This window comes from Centrocercus urophasianus, unplaced genomic scaffold, assembly GCF_019232065.1.
Source record: "Centrocercus urophasianus isolate 14NV4802_14NV808 unplaced genomic scaffold, USGS_Curo_1.0 seq_20, whole genome shotgun sequence".
In the NCBI taxonomy this organism is placed as follows: domain Eukaryota; kingdom Metazoa; phylum Chordata; class Aves; order Galliformes; family Phasianidae; genus Centrocercus; species Centrocercus urophasianus.
This window is the reverse complement of record NW_024884756.1, coordinates 10775241-10800909: the sequence shown is the minus strand read 5'-3', so window position 1 is coordinate 10800909 and position 25669 is coordinate 10775241. Positions and strand designations below refer to the sequence as shown.

Genomic DNA, 25669 nt, shown 5'->3' with positions numbered 1-25669 from the left:
CAGGGTCTCACACCCACTGAATTGGCACTGTCAAAAATCAGTCCTGGTGTTTAAGACCATGAATTTTAAAGGAACAAAAATACTTCACCTGAAGTAGCCAGTAGCTGAAAGACTCACACTTTGTTCAAAGGCTTCTTTAATCTGTAAAATACAGCAAGTTTTGTTGTAAGCCAAGGAACCAGTAAGGGAGGAACACAGCATGCATCCATTTACTTAAAAAGAAACTATAAGCATGTTTAGCTGCACATGGTGCCTTAGCACTCCACCACACTTGAAGGAGTAACCTGAACTCTTGGTAATACAATAGGGAATGGACCTGCAAACAGCAGTGTTCTTAAAAAAACCTTTATTGCTGGTAACAGCAGAGTCAGAAAGGGTCCTGCTTGACTTTCCTGTTCAGATTCAATAGAAATGGGTCCCTCTTTGTCAGCTGAATAGATCTGGTTGATACATCCCTGAGACAAAAGATCTGCATGATGTATCAGCATAAAAATGACAGTTAACAAGAGAAATGCTCCCTGCACTGATCGTCAGCCAGTGGCGTAAAAATGGATATAACACCTTATATTTCATTTCCTTTCAGTGACATTCATGTCAGATGTATGTGATTCACAAGTCAGAAGTTTTGGGTTTTTTAATATATTAAATTTACTTTCTCTGCAAGTCATAACATTGTTTCTCTGCATGGTTTAACATTATTTATTAGGTTAGCTATTGCTGCTACTGCTTTAGGTGTGTCTGAATTATCCACACGGATTTGGCACTAGATTTTATTTTTTTTGCATAGATAGCTGTCAGTTATCAAGTTACCACATGTATCCCAACATTAATTGCTGTTGCCTAAAATTAATACTGCCAAGATAATACTTTTATTTTTTGTAGTTACTACAGTATTTAATCCCATAAGAAACACCCTAGTGTACTAATCTCTAAATGTCTCAGTGTAGGGATTGTCATTGCCATAAGGCTGTAGATAACAAGTAATATTGGGTCATCAGAAATAACATGCTTTCCTTTAACATAACGACACAGCCAGGTTTGCAGACGTATCTTCATGGAAATAGCTGATGTAGCAGAAGAAATTTAATTACGACAATGCCTTGCCTAAAATTCTGTTGCTACTTCAAATGGACACCAGATACAGGCCATTAATATGAACAGCTTTAGCATTAATTCTGTACTAACTTACAGCAAATGTAACTAATATTATAATGAATTACATATCAGAGCAATAGAAGCAAGCATTCTTGCTCCTTTTTTTTTTTTTTTTGCAGTTCTGTAATACACCACACATGGCAGACAGAAGTATGAGGTTGAGAAGGTTTCCACTTACTTGTGAATTTGTGATTACTGAAAAATAAAGAACAGCCTTGTAGGAAAACAGGTATATGTACACATATAGCTTGAAAATCTTCTTGCAACAGCCCGTTTAAGATAAGTTGAGGACAGTCCCACTACTGCACAAGCTAACATTTTATCTGCGTAAAAAACTCAAGAACCTCCAAATGTGACTCCACAGATAGCTTTCCTTCCTTTCCAACCCAGACATGATCTAGAGATTATTTTGCATGCACCCAAAGCACATACATTCCAAATATTCTGTGAATCAACACGTTCTATAAAGCTTTTAGCTTTAGGATTATCAGGCTTAAAAGACTAACAGATGACAAAACATGTCACAGGTTCCGCAAGCAGACAAACACACTTAGTAGGTTTCACATCTCTTACCCAATCATTCCAGTTGCCTTTTGGGTTCTTGTTAATGATAGGCTGCAGGCGTTTCAGAAGAGTTTGGCAAGCATCCTGGTTATGGAGAGAAATCAGAAGAAAGCAATGCAAAATTAACAAACATAAATTTGGCAAATAAAGTACTACTCAAGATACATTCTAGCTAGTGCTTCGTTAATATGTCCTTTATTGTAATTTAGAAAAAAGCATGGAAGGAGTTAACTGCATAAGCACAAACCTTACAAAGGCTTGATTTAAAAGGGCAGGAATTGTTACTAATAAGTATAAAAAACAGGAATAAAATACAGAATTTGTATAGGACTAGTTTGCGTCTGTCTGAAGAGGCGAGAGTTTGGTCAAATGTAAGCTTTCTGAAAAAAAGCTCAGATCATATTCTGAAATTTCATAAGCACCATTGCTGGGTTACTATCAACAATTAATATTTTTTTCTTGGCAATCCTTAGTGGTGCTACTAATAACCTCAAATAATTTCCATGGAGTCACAACACCAAAAGTTTTGCAGACATTAGATACCATGAGGGACAGTGTGTTTTGTTAAGCTAAATACTTTACCTTCACAGCCATGCCATTGACATCTGTCCCTGCAGATCCTGCTGAAGCACACGCATTAGGAACAGTTGTTGTGCTTGTTTCACAGAAGTGAATATATGACATTGGGATGTTTAATTCCCGACTAGCAACCTGTTTCAGGAAGCAGAACATGTTCTTCATTTCAGAAACATTCCAAACATTTCAACTGTTCCCCAATACTTGCTAGAAGTCGGTACTACTAGGAAAGATACTGTTTTAGCAAGTCTTTTTCTAACATCCAGATATAATCATTCTGCTGAGTTTGTCAGCACAAAGAGACAGCACAGAAGAATAATGTTTTAACTGCACTGAAACTCTGGATTGAGGTTCTGAAGTCCAACATTCAGATCCTGATTATGACAGAGGACAAATTATGCATGCCCAGATCCCAAGCTTTCATTAGCTCACTAATTATCTTTAGAGATTATGTCTCAATTATTCCAATTATCCAGTAAACAAAGATGATGGCAATATCATCTCTTTGGACAGTACACTTATGTGATTACTGACTTCTTTTGTAGTAGAATAGGGATTATAGAACTATCTCCTAAAGATCAAAAGATCTTATTTCTAATGAGTCTCCTCACATATCACTGGAAAAATAATAAACATATTTTCTGTCTTTTTGTTGTCCCTATCACCTTTGCTTCCCAACTCTATCAATTCAAAGCAGCAAGAACAACGATAACGAAGAAATGGTTAATCTGGCACACTAAATAAGCAAGAATAAAAATTTCCCATTGTTTATCTGTAACAGGCAAAACGTACGTTAATATTTGGATCATTTATTACCTGGATCATTTTTGTATGAATACCCTGTCCCAATTCAATTCCACCATGTGTCAAAAGCACAGATCCATCCGTATAAATATGAACCAGAGCAGCAGCCTAAAAGAAAAGTGAATGAATAAATAAATAAAGATCATTCAAGTGAGAAATTGTTATATATGTTGATGGATCAAAAAAACGAAAGGAGTTTTCTGCCTAATGTTTTTGAACAGGTGACATTTTGAATTCTAGTCCCTTAACAAGCTTCAAAAGAAAATGATACAAATCCTTGGAGGTCTGCTTTTTGCTGCTGTTAGATATTGAAATATAGCCAGACTTAGCAATAGACTCTCAATAGTTTCAAAAAAAGCTGTAAGAACCTCCATCATTATCTTACTGATATCTGAGTGCCTTTGGACTCATGAGTTTTGAAAGGCTGTCAGTTCTAGACACAGTAGGAAGGCTCTGAATGAGACATTCCTCATGTAATCAGTGGGAAGTAGGTGCTGTAGACTACAGACGTTGTGTATAGAGACAGGCCAATTCGATCTGACTCAGTGAAGTCAAATCACTAATTTTCAACTTATAAAATGTTATTCATTCTTCAAATTATTGAACACCAATGTAAAACAAACATACTGACTAAAAATACTGCTGTTCTCCTTTCCATCCTTAAATTTACTCTTTGATGACTTCAAAGGGTTAAGCCTAAGAAAAGCCTCTCATATTAACCCATGGTCAGAAAGAGTAAGTCCAGAACTATTTCTAAAATTGACAACTTATCCAATTACACTTTGCAATCATTCTTAAAATACTCTTAATTGCTCCCTTTTCTATATCACATCCTAAGAGACAAAGCTGACTTCTAAATAGGCGGTATATGCTGCCTGGGTACTGAAGATCAAACAACTGTGATCCCAACTTGCAGATAGCTGGAACCTAGTCTCCCAGCAACAACTGTTAGAAGAATGATAACTTTCCAGAAGTTGAAAGATGACTTTTCCTTTATTGTTATAAGGTAACTATAATTGTCTACAAACGAAAAGTTCAGCTTGTTTATTCTTTAAAAAAAACTAACCTGAGAAAGGTAACGTGAGCCTAGTCCAAATGGAAACTTCATTGGAACAATGGCAATGCCTTTTTTCTTCCAGTAATTTTGTTTGTTAAATTCCTCGATAGCCGTTTTCCTACTGTAGTATGCAGATTTCTCCAAACATTCATTCCAACAACGTACTAAGTTTTGTGGATCAAGTTTTTGTTTGAAGTGTGTTTGCTCATCCTCCTTATACATATTTATTTCCCTAACCTGAAATAATAAAGTTAGCAGACACCACAATCACATTAAAGGTAGACTGACCATATGGGAGAACCAGTAGACAACTAGTCTAGTGTATTATGGTTTTTTTTTAATGAGCAATTACCATTTTCGTTCAGTTGTAAAGAGCATGCTATTCTTCAATAATCAGACACCGTTAAAAAGAAACAATTACAGTACAAATCATGCTTGACATTAAAAAGATTTGTTCAAACATTTGAGCTAATCCAAATAATTTTAACTTAATAGATTTCATTTCATAAGAGATGTCTTTGTATTCTCACCTTTTCTGGTGATAAACCTGTTTTCTCTGCAACTCCTGTTATCCAAGTTTCTGTCACCAGTCCTGACTGAGGAAAACCAAATCCTCGAAATGCTGTGTTTGATGGCAAGTTTGTTTTGCAAGCAGAAGCCCAGCACCTCAAGTTGGGAATCTTATACGCATTGTCCATTTTTAATAAGGACACTTCTGCTACCTGAAGTAGGGAACAAACAAGGAGAGTTAGATTTCAGAACAGTAATTCTTTCAGATTTACACTTAAATCTTTTTCATCTCATAGAAAGACCTTCAGTTTTCTGACAATCATTAATCATTAAACACAAATATTTTCAGTCATTTCTCAAGCAACATATTAGATTTCAGTTGTTTTCACCTGCTATTCACAGAAAACAGATAATGTTACTAGTAGTTCAGTCATTAGATAAAGATATAACGGATTATTCATTTTAAGATTGGTTTTACTCCTGCTTCGATATCAAAAGCCACATAGAACTAAAAGAAGGAGGAAGAGACTGAAAGCAACAGAAGCTGTGAAAGGAACTGATGAAAGAATTCTGAATTATCACGTCCTATCAAAATTCACAGTTAAGGTTTGGTTCCTGTAGAAAACCTATGTGCTGCTCTCTTCTGGTTCTTATGTGATTTTTGTTGTTGTTGGGATGTTTGTTTCTTAGAGGTTTCACCTGACATAGAAACACAGGAAAAGGAAAATCCCACAGTAGGTATCTCTAGTTAGACTTTGGGACTCAATATCAAAATAAATAATTTTTTTTAATGTCTCATGGTCAGGCCATTAGATCTCTTTAGTGTTAAGTAGATTTCTTAGAACAATAAATCTAACCTTAAATACCTACAAGTTCTACTGTGCTTTAAACAATAAACTTCAAAACATTTATGTATACAGACAATTGAAGAATACTGCTGTAATAACTATGTATATGGATAATGTCATATAATGCTACCTTTCCACTTAGGAAATGTAAGTTGAAATGTTATTAGTGGAATGAAAACAGGGGACATATTTTTCTTGTTACAATCACAACTTTTATGGACTTCAGAGAAAATGCGTGTCAGAAGCTCAACAATCTTAAGAGGATTATTGATATACCAGAGTGAATATAACACAGTTATACTACAATGCTAAGTTATGCTCAAGTTTCTTCCTAGAAATGTCTGCTTTAATCTTGATGCTTTAAACATGGATTATTTTGCTAAGCCAGGTCAATTTTTAGAAACAGCAATAGTATGGACAATTGCACTGACAGATTTCAGTGCACAGAAAATACTTTCAGGTAGGATAGTAACCCATATACACAGTAACCTCAAAAAATATTTCACTTACAGGTAGAACTGAAAGGTGAGATGGGCCCCATAAGTGACAGTAAAAAGGCAAGAAGGCTTCACAGTGACTGAGAATAAGGGGGGTGAAGGGGAATAGTTAGAAATAGTTTACAGAAGCAAGAATGTACAGCTTGTTAGAAAATAAGGGATGGCAGACACTGTGTCTGGGATAGTGAGGGGGAGGAAGGCCACAAAAATAAGGGTTTGTGAACAGCCCGAGGACATTTGGCAGGGAGGTGATTAGATGTCCACAGGGCAAGAAGAAACCACTTTTGAGGGATGCCCCCCGAAAGGCCAGGAGTTTACAGCGAAAATGGTCAGAAGCCTTTGCGAGGAAAACAACAAATCTTCATCCCATGACCCACTACGCACGCGCAAGAGGGGAGGGTCTGCATGCTAACAAACTCTCGGGGGTGTAATGAATGTGTATCCGAATGCCGGGAAAACTATTGATGATGAATTCGTTTCACCTGTATCTGTAGCACCATTTTTCTAGACAGTGTGCAAGTTAAGCAGATCTATCCCCCTTGCACCTAGGTGTCTGCGCAGCACTGAATAAAGTGTACCTGCTTTGCAATCTTACTTGGGTTACAGAGTTTGATTCCGCACGTCAGAATAACCTATACAAGTGCAGAGAGATAGCAACATTTTGTACTATGTAGAACTATAAGCAAGGAACTGTTGTACACAGCACAGTAAGTGCAGATTTGGAACAGAAACGCACAGAGCTGATAGCAGAACAATTATCACTACATTTATATTCTGAAGGCTAGGAAGATCTGCTCAGCTTTGCAGACACAAAGCTTTATTGCTGGTACAAACACAGATACTATGTATTTTTAAATGAACACACTGTTGACATGTTTGTAATGGGAAAACAAGCCCGAGGGCCCACATATGAAGCAAACGCGTAAGGAAAACATCAAGAAGCTGACATAACTAAATAAGGAAAGGTAAACTGCTAGGTGTAGATTTTTCAGTAAGAACACAGTCCTTACACTGCATGATTATATGATTAATACCTGTGCAAGTGAGTTTGACATTAATAATTTTCCAGCTAATAATTTCTCCATGTTATAAGATTTATCAGCTTATGAAATCCTTACCAGGACAGATTCATCAGGGGTGCATCCGCCGTTAATGTAATATCTGGCATCCACAGCTCTGACTCTACCATCATTCATGAAGCCAACCTACAACAAATCACCAATTACCTTAGATTTTTGACATTCATTTCTTCACTGTTCGTATATTTTGCAAATGAATGTAAGCCACATAAGGCTCCTACTGCACTGTTAATTCCCGAGCAGCATTACTGAAACTGTAAAAAGGACAAGAGAAAATTTAAGAAGTATAGATACAGGAAACAAGCCTATTGATAAAGGAAGAAACAGGGAAGCCCGGTGGTTTTTTGTGTGCTGCCCAACAGATGGCTTAAATGTCATCTAGGAATGCCCACAGCAGGCAGAGTCAAATTTCTTCCTAACTGTAAGAACAGATAGCAGATGCAGTATGACATTTGCTTGTATTTATGAAGAAACGTTATGTTTATCTTGCATCTCTTTTCACCTGTTGCCATTAAAGATAGTTGCTGAGTTCTCAACATGAGCTACAAATATTTTTTTCTTCAGGGATACATCTTAGACAATTCCTTCTGCTTTATCTATGTTTTCGAGATTGAAATGTAGACCGCTTTTTCCCTAATAAACTGTTACAAGTAATGACAATGTATGAACAAGAAAGCCGTAAGTTTCCTCCAGAAATTGCCTTTTCATGAATCACACTGTTTCTGAGAAAAAAACAGCAGTTCCTTCGTGTAAACTTAACTGCATGCAGGGTTTAAAAACACCTGCACAAGTCTGAGCTAGCTTGCCTTCCAGGTCCCAGGAAAAAAGACAGAGATACAAAAGGAGAATAACAGCAATGAACTAGAAAACAAAACAAAAAACTCTGCAGAGATAGAGAAAGAAGCAGGTTGTAAAGCAACTTTACCTCTTTGTTTCCGAGAAAGTAGTTTGTTTTTAAACTCTTTATTATTACTCTAATGAATAGAAAAAGTATTAACCAGTGACACTGAACTCCTTATTCAAGGACAACGAGCAGATGTTTTTTCACTAAATTCTTATGGTACTCACTTTGTATTTGCCAATAAAAGGATGTCGGCCACCAGTGATCAACATATCATCTCCCCGGCTCAGAATAAGACGGACTGCTCTGTTGGTTCTAAATCAAGAAAAGAAAAGTAAGAATTTCAGATAAACTAAGAGTGATCATTAACAGTGTTAGTGTATTCTATTAATTAGGAATCCAGATTTGCAACGTATAAAAGTATGCACTGAGCTTTAGTACAAAACTGAATGTTAATAGGCTTAAATACGTGCATAATGCTATATCCGGAGTTCATTTTCTTTTGCAGTTACAATCAAGTCAGAATTTTTAATTTCACCTCTTGAAAGTCAATGAAAATTTCAATTTTAAGACTGAGCTGCGTTAATTGTGCTAAGAACAGTTCCACTCATAAACTCATCCACTGACATGGCAGGATCCAGTTCACTTCTGGACGGCTAATGGTTTGAATGCGTTTCGGTGTTTAGGGACTGGACTTTTACAAATGTTCAGTCATTTCAAGACTACTTCAAACTTACACTACTCACATTCTCTTCAAATCCCTTCAATTCAGATGAGGTGAAGCTGCTTAATGCAACTTAAGCAGTCTAACAAAGTGAACAAAGAAAAGCATTGAAAAATCTTACCAAATGTATACAGATAGGATTTTATGACATTTTGGCTAGCAACCTTCAGAAAGGAAGAGACAATTTTGCCAAGATGTAAAACTTGTTTACTCAGTTTTCTCTTCACATCCCAGTACACACACATCACACTTACTTGTTTGCTGCCACTGAAGCAACTGATGCCAGTAAACCAGCTTTCAGGAGTTTCCCACCAAAAGCTCCACCAACTCGTTTAACATGGCACATGATCCTGTTTGCTGGAACGCCTAGACTTGCAGCTACCATCTCCTGTAGAAAGAGTTTTACACCAGTATCAGGGCCTGCTTTTAGCTCTAAAGTCAGTATTTGAATTAAGAACCTTTTGCAGAAAATGGCTATAAAGATATTCTGTTCATATGTTTGTTGTTAAATTGGCTTACAAGACTTTTTTCCTTAATCTCAACTTTAAGAGCAAGCAAAAGAGAACAAGAAACACTCAGCAGTGTTTTCATTCAATATCTCTGTCATGGAGACTGTGAAAGGGTCATGAACAGAAGTAAAGAATATACATACCAAAAAGTACATAATTTATGCATGAAAAACTGAGAAGCTTCATGTATAACTAAATAAATATTAGAATACAGTACACATTTTTATTAACTAAAGCATTTATATTATTTTAACTTCTAATTAAAATTTAAATTTGTTTTTTAATAATCTAAAGCCTTGTTAATAGCAGGTATATCCTTTCTTCAAATCTCTAATATACATCATTTTCTCAAAGTTTGTCATGCTTCTTGGCTCTTGACAATAAGGTAACGGAAACTGAAAAGCTCAGCTGAACTGGGCGCTGAACACAAAATGCCAGCATTTGTTGTGAAATAGTATCAGTTTCATGTACCATAGCCATTGCTATGCAGACAATATGTTGCATCAGTTGGCTTTACCATTATGACATGGAGCAGCAGTCTCCCCTACAGCTAATAAGAGTAGCTCCGTCTGTCAGCACGACTGCAGAATGCTGATTGCTCTTCACCTCAACAGAAGCTAATGGAGAAACTCCACACGAAGTTTCTCAAAAACACAACAGTGGGGGCAAGATACGCTTTTTTCAAAGTGACATTTCAAAGTGTCTCAAAGAGACATTTTCTTCCTCCTTACTGTCAAAGCAGAGTGGTCAGTGTACATCAGGATACAGCAGTACTACAAAGCAGATCCCACTGGATAATCCAGATGTGCAAATTCACATTCCCAATATTTCTAAATTGCTAAGATGGGATTTTCAAACCATACTTAAGGAGCCCTCTGTCACAAGTTCAATCACATTCTCTGAGAATCCTCTATATTACCTGGATAAATGCTGGATGTTGTGTTGAAACAAACACATCCATTTCTTTATCCTCTCCTTTTGGAATAGCAAGGACACTCTGAGTCTCCATATAAAAGTGTTCCTGTCCCCCAATGTGAATCTCCCCTGTTCCAAAGAAAAAACACAACTATTACTGAAGGAAAAGGACAGGAAAATGTGAGCCAGAAAAAAAAATACTGCTCATCATCATGCAAATCATGATAGTCAATGTCAAATCTTCTGATGCATCCTGTACAAAAGGAGCAACATTTAAAATAAAAACATAAGTCAAACTTTTCACAGATTTAAATTGGTCTTGTTCCAGTGACATCAGCAGAACTTGGTTAATAGCACACTAATATTGCCTACAAATGTTGGCAATATTAAATAAAACACAGATTAATTAAGCAAAGCATAGACATACTGAAGGCCATCAAGAAGGTGACAGCATTAGAGAACAGAATGTGTAACAAGAGACTGAAAAAACAGATTTTACTCAGGCATAAGAAGAAGAAGGTTAATGGCAAATTTTACTGTCGTCTACAACTACCGAATGCGAGGGGATAGACAAGACAGATCCAGATTGCTCTCAGAGGTGTGAAGCAGAAGGATGAGAGTCAAAGTACACAAGAAACTGCAACTTGACATATGGAAAAAAAAATCATCATGAAGATGGTCAAACATTGAAAGACGTAGAAGTTGTAGAATCCCCATCCTGGAAGACTGTTAAAATTTGATTGGATGTAGCCCTGGGTATCCTGCTCTAATTGGAACTGTTTGAGGGCGAGGCTGGACCAGACAACTCCCTTTCAACCTAAATCATCCTGTGATTCTACCTCAAGGGCGGAGGGCACAGAAAACTTGAATGAAACAGGATCTCAAATCTACTAGGTTTGATCACACTTTGATTCCAGATAGCCTAGAGCTTTCTCAGGCTTTATGGCCACGTGACATCACTGAAAAAAAGGCCAAAATGACACTTCAGGAACAAACAGGGAAGACCAAAAACTGACAACTTCTTATCAAATATATTCTGCAATGTACCTTCAAGTATATGATCGACAGTTTCAAATGCCTTATCAACATCTCCACGTTCTAATTTTCTTTTTGGCTCAAAGAATGAATTGTGCTTTATAGCATCCTGCAGCAGAGAAAAACAGAAACATTTTTTTTAGTGTATTTTGCAGGTTCACAGTTTGTCATGGCATTTTATCTCAGGAAGAATATCATTCTCTTCAGAGATACGATTATTTGCCAGCCTTTCAAAAGAAATCACTTCTATTTTTATATCAGAATGAGTATTCTGTTACTCCATACACATTACGTAAATAAGTGATTGACAGAACTAATTTTAGCTCCCTGCAAACATGTCCTTTGCTCCTTATTTCCACCCATCCCTGTGAGTTCCGCATTACATTTCCAAGATGTTCCATATCCCTAATATATTTTCCCACACATTCCTCTAACAGTTCCTGCATCTCCAGCCTAACTTTGTCTGCTTTCTAACTAGTCAACAAGTAAGTAATAAGAAATTGATTGTTCAGCCAATAATATACAATTGATTAACATGCTGGTTGTCAAGTTGATAGCTCCCAATAGAATTAGAAATAATCAGATTGCTTATTGCTTTTCACTCCCCAGGAACAATAGGAAAAAATCTTTGTTCCTCCTCTTATGTTGATTATTACAAAACTTCTGAGATCTTAATACTTTTGAGACTATCATATATATATTACAAGTGGCCAAAATTAGTCAAAAGTTATTTACAGAGTTACTGACAAACTAATTAATTGCATATTCAGTTTCACTGTTTTTGCTTAGAAAAACATGTTAAAAAAGGCAAGTGAGAAGCACAGACTGCTGCTTCCATTACCTAAATAGATAAAACAGTGAAAAAGCAAGAGAAAAGAAGATTAGCACCTCAATTGTCAAGATCACAGGTTCCAGCGCTTCATACTCTATCTTCACTTTTGCAGCAGCTTGTTTGGCATGAGCATATGAATCTGCAGCTACAGCACATACAATCTGACCAACACAAATTACCTGTGAAATACATTTAATAGAATAGTGGATTAAATTACTCCTGTATGTGTTTCTGAAATTCCTCTTTCATATAACAATTACTAATGCTTCCTTTTTTTGAATTTTGTTTTCTATTTTTAGATCATCCGTGAAGCTAACAAATCACCAGGAAGACATGTATTGTTGGGGAACCAAAAAATATAAGGTTTTCAAAAATCTGCAAGCGATTTGGTAGTCTCAATGAAATACACCCTCCCAACAACTCAGATGATTTTGTGAGATTTCATATGTCTTCCTCTGATTTATACATATTTCTCTTGCCAGATTATAACACACATCAGCTGTTTTAAGAGTCCAAAAAAGGAGTGAGAAAATATAAGAATTTGTCATACTGGTTCCACTCTTCTCTACCCATGGTTGCAGCCTCACCTTGAGTACAATATACAACTTTGCATGACACAACTTAAAGGACAGAACTATTAGACTGTGTCCAAAGGAGGGCAAATAAAATGGTGAAAGGTCTAGATGATGGGAAGACTTATGAAGAACAGTCGAGGTCACTTGATTTCTTCAGCTTGGAGAAGATGAGATACAGCTTCTTCATGAGGGGTAACAGAGGGGCAGGCATTTCTCTCTGGTGACAGTAACAGGACCCAAAGGAAGGGCGTGGAACTGCATGAGGGAAGGTTTAGGCTGTGTCTTAGGAAAATGTTCTGCAGCAAGCGGTCATTTGAGTTCTGGAACAGGCTCCCCAGGGCTGTGGTCACAGCACCAAGCCTGTCCAAGTTCAAGAAACGTTTGGACAACACCTTCAGCTGTATTATTTAATTTTTAGGTAATCTTATGCAGAGCTACAGGCTTGATGGCTCCCTTCCAACTCTAGACATTCTTTGAATCTGTGTCATATGCCTAACATGATTCCCTGACATACCCACTATACAGAAACACAAGAGACAGCAGGCAAAATTTCATTATAAAGACTACAAGAAAAAATTGTAGAAATTAACAAAATAAATTTTAAAAATTTAAAAAAGATTGCTTTCAAACCTTGTTTCTTGCAAATATAATCTCTGGATCATCAGAGTAGTGAAACTCATTTGTAGCTGGTACATCATTAGCTGTTATGACATCAAACACACCTGGTTCCTTCAGAGCCTCTGAGGTATCTACAGCTCTAATTGGTACATGGAAAGACAGAAGTGCAATTCATTAGTTTTATAGTTACACATATAGGGAGTGAACACAATCAAAGCTATATTCCTTGTACTGTACGAATCTGCACATGCTGCCAGAATTAGATACGTCTCTTTTTTCTGTCTGTGGTACGCAAATAAATGATCAAAGGGAATTAAAAATTCTAGTAACTCGCTGTGATTCTAGAAAACGTTCTAAACATGACAGGGAAATCATCTGTTCATTAGGCTGCTAAAATTCATCAATTTCATAAAAATCTGCATAATTGCAACTCATTAAGACTTTACAGCATACATAGATATCAAATACACTAATAAACTTTCTACAAATTGAGATTTCAGGTGAAGAATTATGACAGAATTGGCAAGACTGGTATGAATGAGAACATGTGTGTGGAAAGACCAGAAAGAATTGCAGAAGGTCTGTAAGAACAGCATGTTTGCAGGATCTATTTAAGCAGGTCATCAAGATCCCAGCATATCTATCTTTCTGGATACTGAAATCAAAAGACAAAAAAGAATGAATAAATCCTACCGACTGCTGCAAATCTAGGGGGTAGAAAGGATGTCAGCTCCTAGATGGTACCAAAAAGAATATATCCAAACCCAGCATACTATTGCCAACTTGAGAATAAGACAGGATGTATGACAAAGACTCTATAGCTAACAACTCCAGTTCTCTGTCTTCACAAGTAACCTTGACCAGAGCACAGAAACATATGTCTTGATGCTTGAACACAGGGCATACAACTTGTGTATGTGTATTTTTGTATCTTAATAATGGAAAAACTGTTCATATATCACTACTGAAGCATAGGTGAAAATAGTTTCCTTTCCAAATAAGATAATCTTCAAACTTTCTTCTCTTACAAGGCCTCATATGAGCTTTGCTACCTTTTTGCAATGTGACAATGTTATTTCCTACATTTTGAACAATTTTCTTCTTTCATAATGGAGTTGAGATTTCAAAACTATGTTCATGAACGTTTAGGTGCCTCTCTGCATTGCACAGCTCAGCACTATGTGTAGGTATCTAGGTTAGGATTAAGTACACTAGCTTACCAAACAGAGGTAGTTCAATCACAGCAATATGAAGTGATATATGTAAATCCAATTAGAGCCTTCTACTAGAGTGACAATAGGGGGCCTACTGGAAAGATGGGGGGAGAATTTTTATAAGGGCAGGTAGCAACAGGATTAAGGGGAAATGGTTTTAAACTGGAAGAGGGTAGATTCAGACTAAATACTAGAAGGAAATTCTTTATTGCGTGGGTGGGGAGATGCTAGAACAGGTTGCCCAGAGAGGTTGTGAATGCAACCTGGTCTAGTGGGAGGTGACCCTGCCTACAGCAGGGGTTGGATGCAGATGATCTTAAAGCTCCCTTCCAACTCAAACCATTCAGTGATTCTATGATAATATTGCTTCCAACACCTGAGCCATTGTGGGTATCAGATGTGTTATTCTGTATACACATAATCCAACTTCATTAGTCTGCTCTAAAAACAGCAGACTTCAAAGTAAACTTTCTTCAGATACTCTTGGAACACTTACATAATCTTAGCATGAGCTCTGGAACTAGTGACAACAGCCAGGAAGAGCTCTCCATCGACAGAAGGAATATCATCAACGTAAACTGCTTCACCAGTGGCATGCTTAATTCCAGACTGGTGCATAATAGGCCGTCCCACAGGATCCTGGGGAGACTGACTCAGCTCTACATTCTATATCATAAAAAAAAAAAAAAAAACCAACAAAAAAACATGCAGAAAGTTAAAAAATAATGCTATATTGCATTAAATAGAAAATCACATAAAGATTAATTGTCTTTATATCATCTTCTGGTTCTATACCGAAAAAAGATGCAGAACTAGACTGCTGCTCCTGAGGTTTTCAATAATCACTTCTCCTAGGGAGTCTTCCAAGAATCTTGTATAGTTTCACCTAAATGTATGTTTTCCATAATCACTTACATCGAAGTCATATAAAGAACAGCTAGTTTTCAGAAGGCCAGTTTTCCCCTTACTGATTGGTATCATGAGACTCTGATAATTTTCTGAATTATTCTCACATTTTTCTGTTCTGTGTTCTCTCAGTCTGTGGTGTTCTAGTTTCAACAATTCGCAATGGCTTGTAGGATTTATCTTCCTCAACGAAAGACTGCAATCAGTGCAAATCAGAGAGAAGATGTTAAAGTATTTCCTTCTCAATTTTATTCCCTTACAACAGCGTTTGAATGTCATGTCTTATTAACCTTATTTTTCTAGGTTTTCCTGAAAATTAATTTAGTGTTACTAAATAATTCTAGTTGAATTATAGCCAAACCAACTAATTGATGTTCACTTCCAAACCAATTTTCTAGTTTCTGGGTCAGTGATCACACCTTTTCACTTTCTGCATTTAGAGCTAGTGATTTGCTGAGGTCCCAAAGTCTTTTATTCTCCTACAGCCTCCAGCACACAAGTGTTCTCACTGTCTATTTCTCTCTCTTGCGCTTTCTGGTACATTCTCTGTTATTAGACCAAAGACATTTTTCTCTTGACTGACCGAAGTTACTCAGCAAGTCCATCTAAACTTTATCTCATATTTATCTTGAAAGATACGTATTCTCTTTCTCTACTTTAAAAATAAATAAATAACAGGTCCATATGAAATATTCCAGGTAGAAGATAAGAATTTGCAAAAGTCAGAAATTTCAAGGGATGAAACAGACTGGGTTTCTGTATCCTCCGTGTTTCTCAGTTCTAGCTGATCAGAAAAATAAACATTGCCCATTTCTGTTGTTAAGTCTCTCTATGGCAGCTCAGGAATAAATAGTAGAAAAAACACAGAAAACTAATTTCCTTAACCCTGGATCCTTTGTTAATTTTGCACTGCCATTACTTTTAAGGTAAGTCTGCAGAAGCTGTAGATAACGACTTCAATTTGAAGCACTTAAAGCTAACAAGTTATTCTAAGGACTATCTAAAATTGAAACAAAAATGTTTCCCAATATTTCATTTGAATTTTCTTCAGGTTTCTAACAACTTGATTTTTATAAACTGCACTCTTTTAATGACATGAAAAGATCAAAAGCCTTTCCTTGCTGGATTTCCCAGCCAGATCTAGCCACTAGGACTCAAAGAGCTCAGAAAATCTAAGATGTGTTCTTTGCTGCCATCTACTGCTGACTTCTCATTTAACACTCTGAGCAGATAGCTATCACAAACGTCACTGTTTCCTAAATCTACATTAAGAACTAAGAACCCTCTTAAAGCCTAGGAAAAGTGCAACTTGAGACAAGAATATTACTGTATCCTTGGACTTGTCAATGTTTTTTATTTTTGTCTAAGATTTTTCAGATTAGTTTAAACACAGCCATGTAACAGCTTTAAGCAGGCTGGCAATAGGGCTTACTTGGAACATTTATCTTTGGTGAGCCATTTATAATTCAGTATATCCAGAAGGCAAGGTTTTTATAAATGAGATACACTTAAAACCAAACACTCCATGCCTGTTGCTCTCAGTTCTTGCTTGAACCTTTACTTTTAACCAAGTCTCACAAAGCACAGAACAATCTTAGAATGAAATTGCTTGCCTGGTATATTTGGATACTCTGGGGCATTTTGGTTTGGAAGTTTTCTAGAACAGTCTCATACTCCGCAGGTATGCCAGGATAGCGACAAGGGTCCTGAAAAAGAAGTAAATTACTAAAATTACTATTAAAGCTCATGTTTTAAATAGTAAAGCTAACAACAGAAATCACCCAATTCAAGCTCTTTATACAGAAAATTATTTCCAGATTCCCACAGTTTAGGCTCTAAAATGATAACATGAAAAGAATTTAGAGCTTTAAGATTCCACTAAATAATATTTATACGTGTGTTTCAAGTAAGCAACATAATGTAGAGACAGTCAGAAGAGATTTGTTTTGAGATCTGATCAAAACTGGTACAGAATAACTCCTGGTTAGAATAAATTTAGAAAATTATCTAAGCAACAGAAATGGGGGGAAATAGCTTAAGGTAATTCTGAAAAGAAATGCAAAAGGGATGTTTTTCCTCAGAACAGATTATAGGCAAAACTAAATAAATCACAGCTAAAATGTATTAAGCCAGTGAAATTCTCCCACTCAACAACTCATACAAAAAGCATTGGTTTAACGCATACAGTTGCTTTCCAAAGCCTTTATACTTTTGGTTGTTTTTTTTTTGTTTTGTTTTTTTTTGTTTTTGTTTTTTTTTTTTTTTTTTGAACTGCAGACAGATAGAGTAAGAAGATCTTAATACTGATATACTTTTGCAATATCCTTCCTAAGTTTTTATTTTTGTTTTATAGCCCAATATCCAAGGGAAAGACATTCGGGCATCTAAAAGTTAAGCAGGCACCTCTCCATAAGTCTCTTTGAGATTTAAGTGCTTACATTTCTCTGTAGATCTTAACTCTATAAGAAAATATTTAGCACGCTCTACAGACTGCAAACCTTGACATAGGAAAAAGCCTTTCATTTAACTAGAAAAAAAGGAATCACATGAGAATTGAAGACAATTACCATTGTCTTCAAGGACTGTAATACTTCCAGGAAAAATTTGTAGAAGAAACTAACTATCAAAATTTTTTTATATTCCACTTTCCCATCCCAGGCTGAGTCTGGGAGAACTATTTCATTGAGGATTAGCCTGGAAGCTTCATCCAACATCTCTTCATTCCAGTATCTGTCAGAAGGAATAATACAGATATAATCAGATGAAGGCTCAAGATAAATAAGTAAACAAATACGGATGTATATCAGTAATACCTTTGTACCATTCTGCTTACAATGAAACCAAAATGTTCACTGTAACGACAGCCTGCATTTTTTAAAACAGTGTTGGTTAATGTCACTCACAGAAGTGAGGTATCTTAAGTCAGTGAAATGGAGCCCTATTTCACAAGAAAACTGATTTAAAACTTATAGACTATCATCACTCTGGAGATACTGTCCCATATGTAGAGAAAAGAAAATGACAACACTGTTGCAAACTGGAGATGCTTTTAAGTGATCTGATTAATGTTTTCAATTATTGTTCCATATTTTCCGATAAGGCCTTCTTTGAAGTATCTCAAACAGATAATCCTGCACAGTTAATTACACAATGCTAGATATCAGAGTATAAATATATTAGAATAAATTTAAGCACACAAAGCGTCAAAAAAAAGCTATCAAAATGCCTTTATTCTGAGACACAGAAAACACTGAATAATTTTACCTTCCAACAAGAGTCTGACAAGTTTGCTTTGCACAGATTGTTGTTGAAGCAACACCTCCATAGAAAATGCTCAAATCCTTTATTTTGTCTGTACCTTCTTCAAAAAGGACTCTCATTCCAGCACTAATTATTGGGAGAGCATTTTCTCTTCTAGGTGCTTGTCTAAATGCAGAGATATACTCTCCCTGAACAAGATCAGACAGAAGTGAATAAGTGGCAGATATGTAAGCATCAGAAAGCAAAACATACTTTGGCACCACAAGAAGCAAGCGAATAAAACCAGACAGCACAAATTCAACCCCCTGAGCATTCAGTGCATGCTTCCTTATGTTGAACTTTCAGTAAAAAATATGAAATGTAAGGAATCCAGAAACTAAGCAGTAATAATATTACCCGAAACATAGGCATTATGCCCCACTCCTGCTGTTTATATAAGACTCTAAATCTTCATGAAGCAAATCTAAACACACCAGTGACTCACCTTCCTAGAATGGGGAATACGGACAGAGACTAAAACCTCTTCCGGCATTATAGCATTGTTACCAACTCCATTTGCAAAAATATCACTCAAAGGAATCCATCTCTTTCCTCCTAAAAAAAACCAAACCAAAACAAAACCCAGAAGCTTTTGTACAACTGTGCTAATAACACACATTAAACAGTTTTAGTTGGCAAGAAAAACATGCAAATTTCAAAAGTAAATACAAACTTTAGAGTTTACATAACATCTACCAGTGCTATACTCTATAAATGTACGAGTGTTCAATATTCCATAGTATCATGATACCAGAGTTCTAAAAAATGGAGAACGACCCCTGTTCTGTAATCTTCTCTACTGATGCTACGGCTTTTCTTCTCCTGCTTCTGTCAGTGTGTTGCACCAAATCTCTATAGCTACTGTCATCAGTGCCTTTTCTGCTAAAGTAAAGGGAACGAGTAAGACTACTGAATGAGGGAGAACTGCTGTAAAAATATAAACTGACTTAATTTTATTATCTGTTTGAGTCATCTCAAGACTTTCTAGAACCAGATAATCTTTGGTGTCATTTGTAAGAGCTTCATGTATCCCCTCGTATATTCAATGAGCCTGATACTGCAACACTGGTTGCACTGCAGGAAAACTACTTTCCTCATGTTTTTCCATGCTACATGTAATGACAACACATTCACCCCAGAATATCATTTAGCATTCAAACTGCATTCCTAAAACACAACCACTGTAACAGTAAGTTTTAGTACAGAAAGGTGATTTTTTTGAGTTTTGAATCTGAAAAGCAATACTGTCAATATAGCAGCACTGGTGTTTTTAGGGTTTTGCCTATGCAATTTCATATGGAATAAAATCTGTGTAGATATATTGTCCAATTCCACTTAGAGCCTGCCAGAATGTGGGAAGATGCATTTTCTGCTACACTGTTACTTTTACACTGTTACTTTTACTTTTTTACGCTGTTAGTTTACTAAGGTAAAAAATAATGAAGACTGTTTCTGCAACCTCTTTTTCCTGAGCAATCCACTTTTCCTAGGTTTCGCTGACTACTACTTGGTGAAGAAATATGTTAAAAACCTGTGAAAATACCTGAAAACTTAGCAGTAAAATTCTACTAGGCTAACAGAAAGAGATACCTGTCAGTGATTCTATTCATCACTCAAACAGGCATATCACTGGAGCTTTTCAATGAGGGGATGCAAATATTTGTGCTTTCACTTGTCAGAAGACCTTCCGACAGGTATTCTGATTTCCAATGGTAAACTATGCAGAAAGAAGTCATGGAAATCATATGGCATTTTTTTTTTTTTTTTGCATCTGTTCCAAGAAACCCTGGCACAGAAGCAAAACCATAAAGAATATCTATTTCACGCTACTGAATTAAATATTATGTGGTCTGAAATGGCAGTATATGCTCAGTCTAGATCAAGGGCAAAAACAGGCATTAGAATCACAGAATCAAAAAAAAAAAAAAAAAAAAGGACATAAGACATCTGGAAAGAAGGAGAGCATACAGTTTCAAGCCACAAGACACCTGATGCTTACCAGTAATTTCATCACTCTTTTAATGGTAAGGAGTACACAGGGACACGAGCTAACAGAGGAAAGTACGCAGTGATGGAAGAAGAATGATGAAAATGAAAGAAAGTGCTGGACTAGAAACTCCTGTATTGAAAGTTCATGTAAGGAACAAAAAGCTGGACTTCCTCTCAGGGCCATGGGATAATTTTAAAGATAGCACAAAGTACCCGCCACAGGGAAAACTATCAGTATAGTGGGCTACTCAAATAATAAGGTTTAAGGAATGCTTCTGGCAATTCACTGTCCACGAAAGGACATAAGATCCAGTTGGTTCAAATGCTTACCTTCACATGAAAATCTGTGATGTTCTTAGTTTGTAAATTGCTTCTCTAACAGATATGAAAACAGTTCCTTAACAAACACTCAACATCCATTTACTACCCAACCTCGCACCTTGTACAGTGTCATCCTGCACTTCTGGCACTAACACAGAATCACGGAATCGTGAGGGTTGGAATGGACCTCCAGAGATCATCCGAGATCAGCGAGTCCAACCCCCCCTGCCAAAGAAGGTTCCCTACACCAGGTCACACAAGTAGGTGTCTTGAACAGGTGGGTCCTGAACATCTCCAGAGAAGGAGACTCCAAACCTCCCTGGGCAGCCTGTTCCAGTGCTCCGTCACCCTCACCTATAGAAGTTCCTGCACATGTTTGTGCGGAACTTCCTATGCTCCAGTTTCTGGCTGTTTGCCCTTGTCCTGTCTCCACACACTGCTGAAGAGTCTGGCCTCGCCACTCTGCCCCTCACACCTTAGATATGTATAGATACACTAGTACAGAAAAAGAAAAATATCTCTTACCTTGCGAAGCCAGATGAAGCATACAATTGCCAGCTGCCAGAATAGGGTTCAAGTCTGAGGTTGATTTTCGACTTATAATGTTTCCACCTAATGACTTGAGAAAAAAAAAAAAAAAAGAATGTTATTTCTCTTTATCACCTTCATATTTTCATTGTAACAATATACCAAAAGATCACTTGGAAGTTTAAGTGCAATAAAAACTCTAAAAGATGTACTGAGAGAAAAATAACAGCTAAATTTTTTTTTTTTTAATTTAAATATAAAAATTTTAAAAATTTAAAATGCAAGTTTTTCAAGCAATTTTGCATAGTTTCTGTTCCACACATGCAACTGTTACTGAAAATAATGTACAACATACAGCAACATTTCTTATCTGTTCTCCACCCAGTGTTCTTAACTGCTGCAAGACCGCATAGAAAACCTTTGTCTTCTCTTCAGGTAACTCCAAAACTGCATTTCTCAAGACGTCTTTCATTAGAGACAGGCTGCAGGCAGCTCCTATAGTTAATCCTGTAAGCAAAATATTATGAAAGCCTAATGTAATGGCTTTACTGCCAGTGTTTTAAACTACATTCAAACTACAGCCAGGACTGCTCACACGCAGTACATTATATTTAACGCAAAGAGCTTTCACATGTTAGAGGGACCAGTTTAGGAGACTGAGGATAGAGTTTCATGAAATGATGAAACTGAGCTAACGATTCAACACATACACTAAAAAAGAATATTATTCTCTCCTACCTGCTTTCCTTGCACCACCTTTGACTAAGTAAGCGCTTAAGTGAGGTTTCACCCAAAGGTGAATTTCAACAGGCTTTTTCTCTTCTCAAGCACTTACATAGTTACTATCCTAAGGTAGCATTTGCAACAAAATAAGTAATTCTAACACTGTATATGGTATTATTCTTTTTCCCACTAGAAAGATAACCTATAGCTAAAAACATTCACTTCAGTAGTGATAAATTATTATATCAAGATTATACTTTTTAATTTTTTTCAATACTATAAAATGGCAGAAAGTGCTTTTCAATTCAAAATTCTTAATAGGGTTTAGTTATGAAAAGTGAAAACATTCTGAATGGGCACTAGAATTCAGTCAAAAATATAAATCACAGGACATATCATTTCAAAATGACTCTTAATTAATTGAGTAACATATTGAGTATTTAAAACAAAATGAAATTGATCCAAACATCCTTTGCATTGAAATCTAATTAAAGAGAGAAAATAACATTCCTTGTCAAACTAAATTGCATCTCTATCATGTTAGAACCAGTATGTCTCACTCTCTCATAACTAGAATTTTTTTTTTCAGAATAAAAGATACAGCAAACATTCTCTCCACATTCTCTTTTCCCAATTCCCAGCCACTTCTCATCTAAGAACAAGTCAGTCATCAACTTGAACCAGCTGACTAAAATGAACTGAAAAAGATATTCACTCGAGATGCAATGCTAGAAATATCAAATATAAGTTACCACTTCAAAGAAAGCTGTTTTAGGCATTTAGGAAGTGACTGACATTAGATATGGAACCTAATTTTCCTTAGAACATGCACAACATAATTTAAACTTCATTATGTTATTACCATACTTTTAAATCCATTTCTAGTTACTATTTCAAATTTCAATAGAGCTTATTTTGAACTAAAACCTAGGTTTACTTCAATTTTAAAAAAATCTCTGTACTGATCTTAAATACATACACTGAGGTACAAAAGTATCAATTAGCAATATGTAATGCTCTTATGTTTGGCATCAGGATTAGTTAATGCATATTATCATTCATGTTGAATCACATAAGAAATATTTTTTTCTAACATAGGAAAAAAAAAAAACCATTATGCATAGTTGCATAATTTTGCTTAAACTCTCCGTGATTCTACAACATATTGTGGTACAGAGATCAAAACTCATATATTACATGAATTAGCACCAGAACTGGTATTACCAGGATAATGGCCCTGTACTAGTACATAAAATATTTCTGATCAGTTCTCCACTGTGTTATGAAGACAGAAGTCTGTATCACGCACAGTGGCCACAGCCACCTTGATACAGGAAATAACCAAGCATGCTTTGGCACAGATGAAAAGCCAGGATTGTTGTACAGCAACTTAACACCTTCAGAGCCATGGAAAACAGTAATATGTCTTGCTGCAGAGGAATCTCTCAAGTCTCAACAAAGAAAAGTTTACTGACCATCGCTCATGCATTTCACCACATTCAGATCTGGGATCCTGGCAGGAGCAATGACAATTGGATGGAACACGCCTCTAAATTTCATATCAGGTCCTACCAAACAGAAATACACTTTAGACAAAAAAACACATTCCATAACCACAATTCCAAAATAGGGATGAAAATGCAAAATAAACTGTAAGCTTAGCCCCACTCCATGGATGCACACTGAAAATATGGTAATAGAAGACACTCTGACTGTACATACCCACACCAGTGTTTCCAACAACAAGAGGTGCTTTGGGGTGGGCAGCTTTCAGATCCTGTAATTCATCTAAGGTTACAGGAGAAATCCACATCATTCGTTCCCCATGAAAAACCAGAGTCCTTTTCGGTTGATTTTCAGCCATTCTCTGATGTGGAAACACAGCAGATTTACACACTTAAACATTGCCTTCAAGTACCTGAAGGGCCTACTGGAAAGCTGAGGAGATAACTTTTACAAGGGCAGGTAGCAACAGGATGAGTGGAAATGGTTTCAATCTGGAAGAGGGTAGATTTAGACTACACATTAGGAAGAAATTCTTTACTGTGAGGGTGGGAAGATGCTGGAACGGGTTGCTCAGAGAGGTTGTGAATGTCCCCTCTGCAGAAGCATTCAAGGCCAGGCTGGATGGGGCTGTGAGCAACCTTGTCTAGTGGAAGGTGTCCAGGGGGTTGGAACCAGATGATCTTAAAGGTTCCTTCCAACTCAAATCATTCTATGAATGTATGATACATACAGTTGGCAAGGTCTAACAGACACTGATGAGATCAGAAGTAAAAAGATCTTAAAATAGGGCAGTTCTACTCAATCCTTCAAAACTGCATAGAAATTGAACTGCCAATTTGATTCTTTGCACAGTGGTAAATTTTTAGAATTCACAAGTGAACAACCTTTAATTCATTCCAATGTGCAAACTGACTGGATTAATAGTAAGTACAAGAAATAGCCCCCAAATAAAAAAATGCACAAATAGGGTCTGCAATTGGTGAAATTAATAGAAAAGTTATTTGCACGCTTAGTTTGTTTGGAGATTACCAGTGATACCAGCAGCTGCATCCCTTTATACATCCATATGGATGCCTGGACTGGCACTGATCACTTGGATATAGCTTGTGAATTAGTGTTGGTACCAATATATAGTCAGAAATGTTTACCTCCCTGTTGACAACTTCTTTCTGTAAGGAGACAACTAATCATATATAATTTGGCTTTGAATCTAACAATAATGCAAAACAATGAGCTTTTGTAGTTTCTAGGGCAAATACTGCTGGCAGTAATGAAGGATTATTAGCATTTTCCATTCCAGTGCCCTTGTTTTAGATGCCTGTGACTTTGCCACAAACTGGTGCTAAACACTCACCTGTCTAAGTGGCCATCTGAGGCTGACACTTTGACAGAAAAAAATAGAACGAACTATTAAATGACAAAATAGGGAAAAGGCATTATTAAAAAGTGTTTGTCATTCAGATTGCTGGGAACATCTGTATATTCACGTGCTGCTCTGAACGCCTGCTTTTTTTTTTTTTTTTACTTCTTAGTATTCTCTTCTAATGATTAATTCTGCATCTTCAGTTTTCCAATGTGATATTTTAAAAATGTAATTAATCAAGGAGATAACTGGAACACCATCATATCAATCCAGAATTATATCTAAGATTATATGACATTTCTTCTGATAAATCATTGCTAAATAGGAATTCAAAATGAGTCTTGAACTATGGACTACCATAAAGGAAAAGGCAGAGCTTAAGAGCAGACTATAAGGCACAAAAATTACCATTAGTTCTGGAGGAAATATAAACTCTTGGGTGGGATCTAAGGGCTGGAATTCATCTGGTGAAAACAGTCTGGCAGATTCCTTGAAAGAGAAAGAAAACAAGACCGAGATTTTTTCTCCTTCTTAGTTTCACACAAAACCAGAAAGAAACTGAAAGTGTTCCACTGAGGTCAGTATAAAATCAGTAACTCTATAACCTTTTGGATTTAATGCTAAATTGCCCAAATGAGGGGAGATGGTTGTGGTGGCAGAGGCTGGACACTGTTTGCTAT

At 36.4% G+C, this 25669-nt stretch overlaps 1 protein-coding gene across 2 annotated transcripts in view; it reads right to left on the bottom strand.

Moving 5' to 3' along the window:
- Positions 1 to 25669, bottom strand: part of AOX1 (aldehyde oxidase 1) — a 40324-nt gene that overhangs the window by 7349 nt on the left and 7306 nt on the right. For both annotated transcript variants that reach the window (XM_042822488.1, XM_042822487.1), the window contains exons 8-30: positions 25398 to 25478; positions 23843 to 23987; positions 23596 to 23688; positions 21753 to 21904; positions 21395 to 21488; positions 19005 to 19114; positions 18524 to 18708; positions 17827 to 17989; positions 16873 to 16965; positions 14850 to 15019; positions 13152 to 13278; positions 12003 to 12125; positions 11127 to 11223; positions 10084 to 10208; positions 8910 to 9043; positions 8159 to 8246; positions 7130 to 7216; positions 4687 to 4878; positions 4166 to 4393; positions 3112 to 3207; positions 2302 to 2430; positions 1729 to 1803; positions 89 to 141 (exon numbers count right to left, since the gene is read on the bottom strand). In XM_042822488.1, coding sequence (XP_042678422.1) covers positions 89 to 141; positions 1729 to 1803; positions 2302 to 2430; positions 3112 to 3207; positions 4166 to 4393; positions 4687 to 4878; positions 7130 to 7216; positions 8159 to 8246; positions 8910 to 9043; positions 10084 to 10208; positions 11127 to 11223; positions 12003 to 12125; positions 13152 to 13278; positions 14850 to 15019; positions 16873 to 16965; positions 17827 to 17989; positions 18524 to 18708; positions 19005 to 19114; positions 21395 to 21488; positions 21753 to 21904; positions 23596 to 23688; positions 23843 to 23987; positions 25398 to 25478 — 2840 coding nt within the window. The remainder of the gene's footprint in view (positions 1 to 88; positions 142 to 1728; positions 1804 to 2301; positions 2431 to 3111; positions 3208 to 4165; positions 4394 to 4686; positions 4879 to 7129; positions 7217 to 8158; positions 8247 to 8909; positions 9044 to 10083; positions 10209 to 11126; positions 11224 to 12002; positions 12126 to 13151; positions 13279 to 14849; positions 15020 to 16872; positions 16966 to 17826; positions 17990 to 18523; positions 18709 to 19004; positions 19115 to 21394; positions 21489 to 21752; positions 21905 to 23595; positions 23689 to 23842; positions 23988 to 25397; positions 25479 to 25669) is intronic.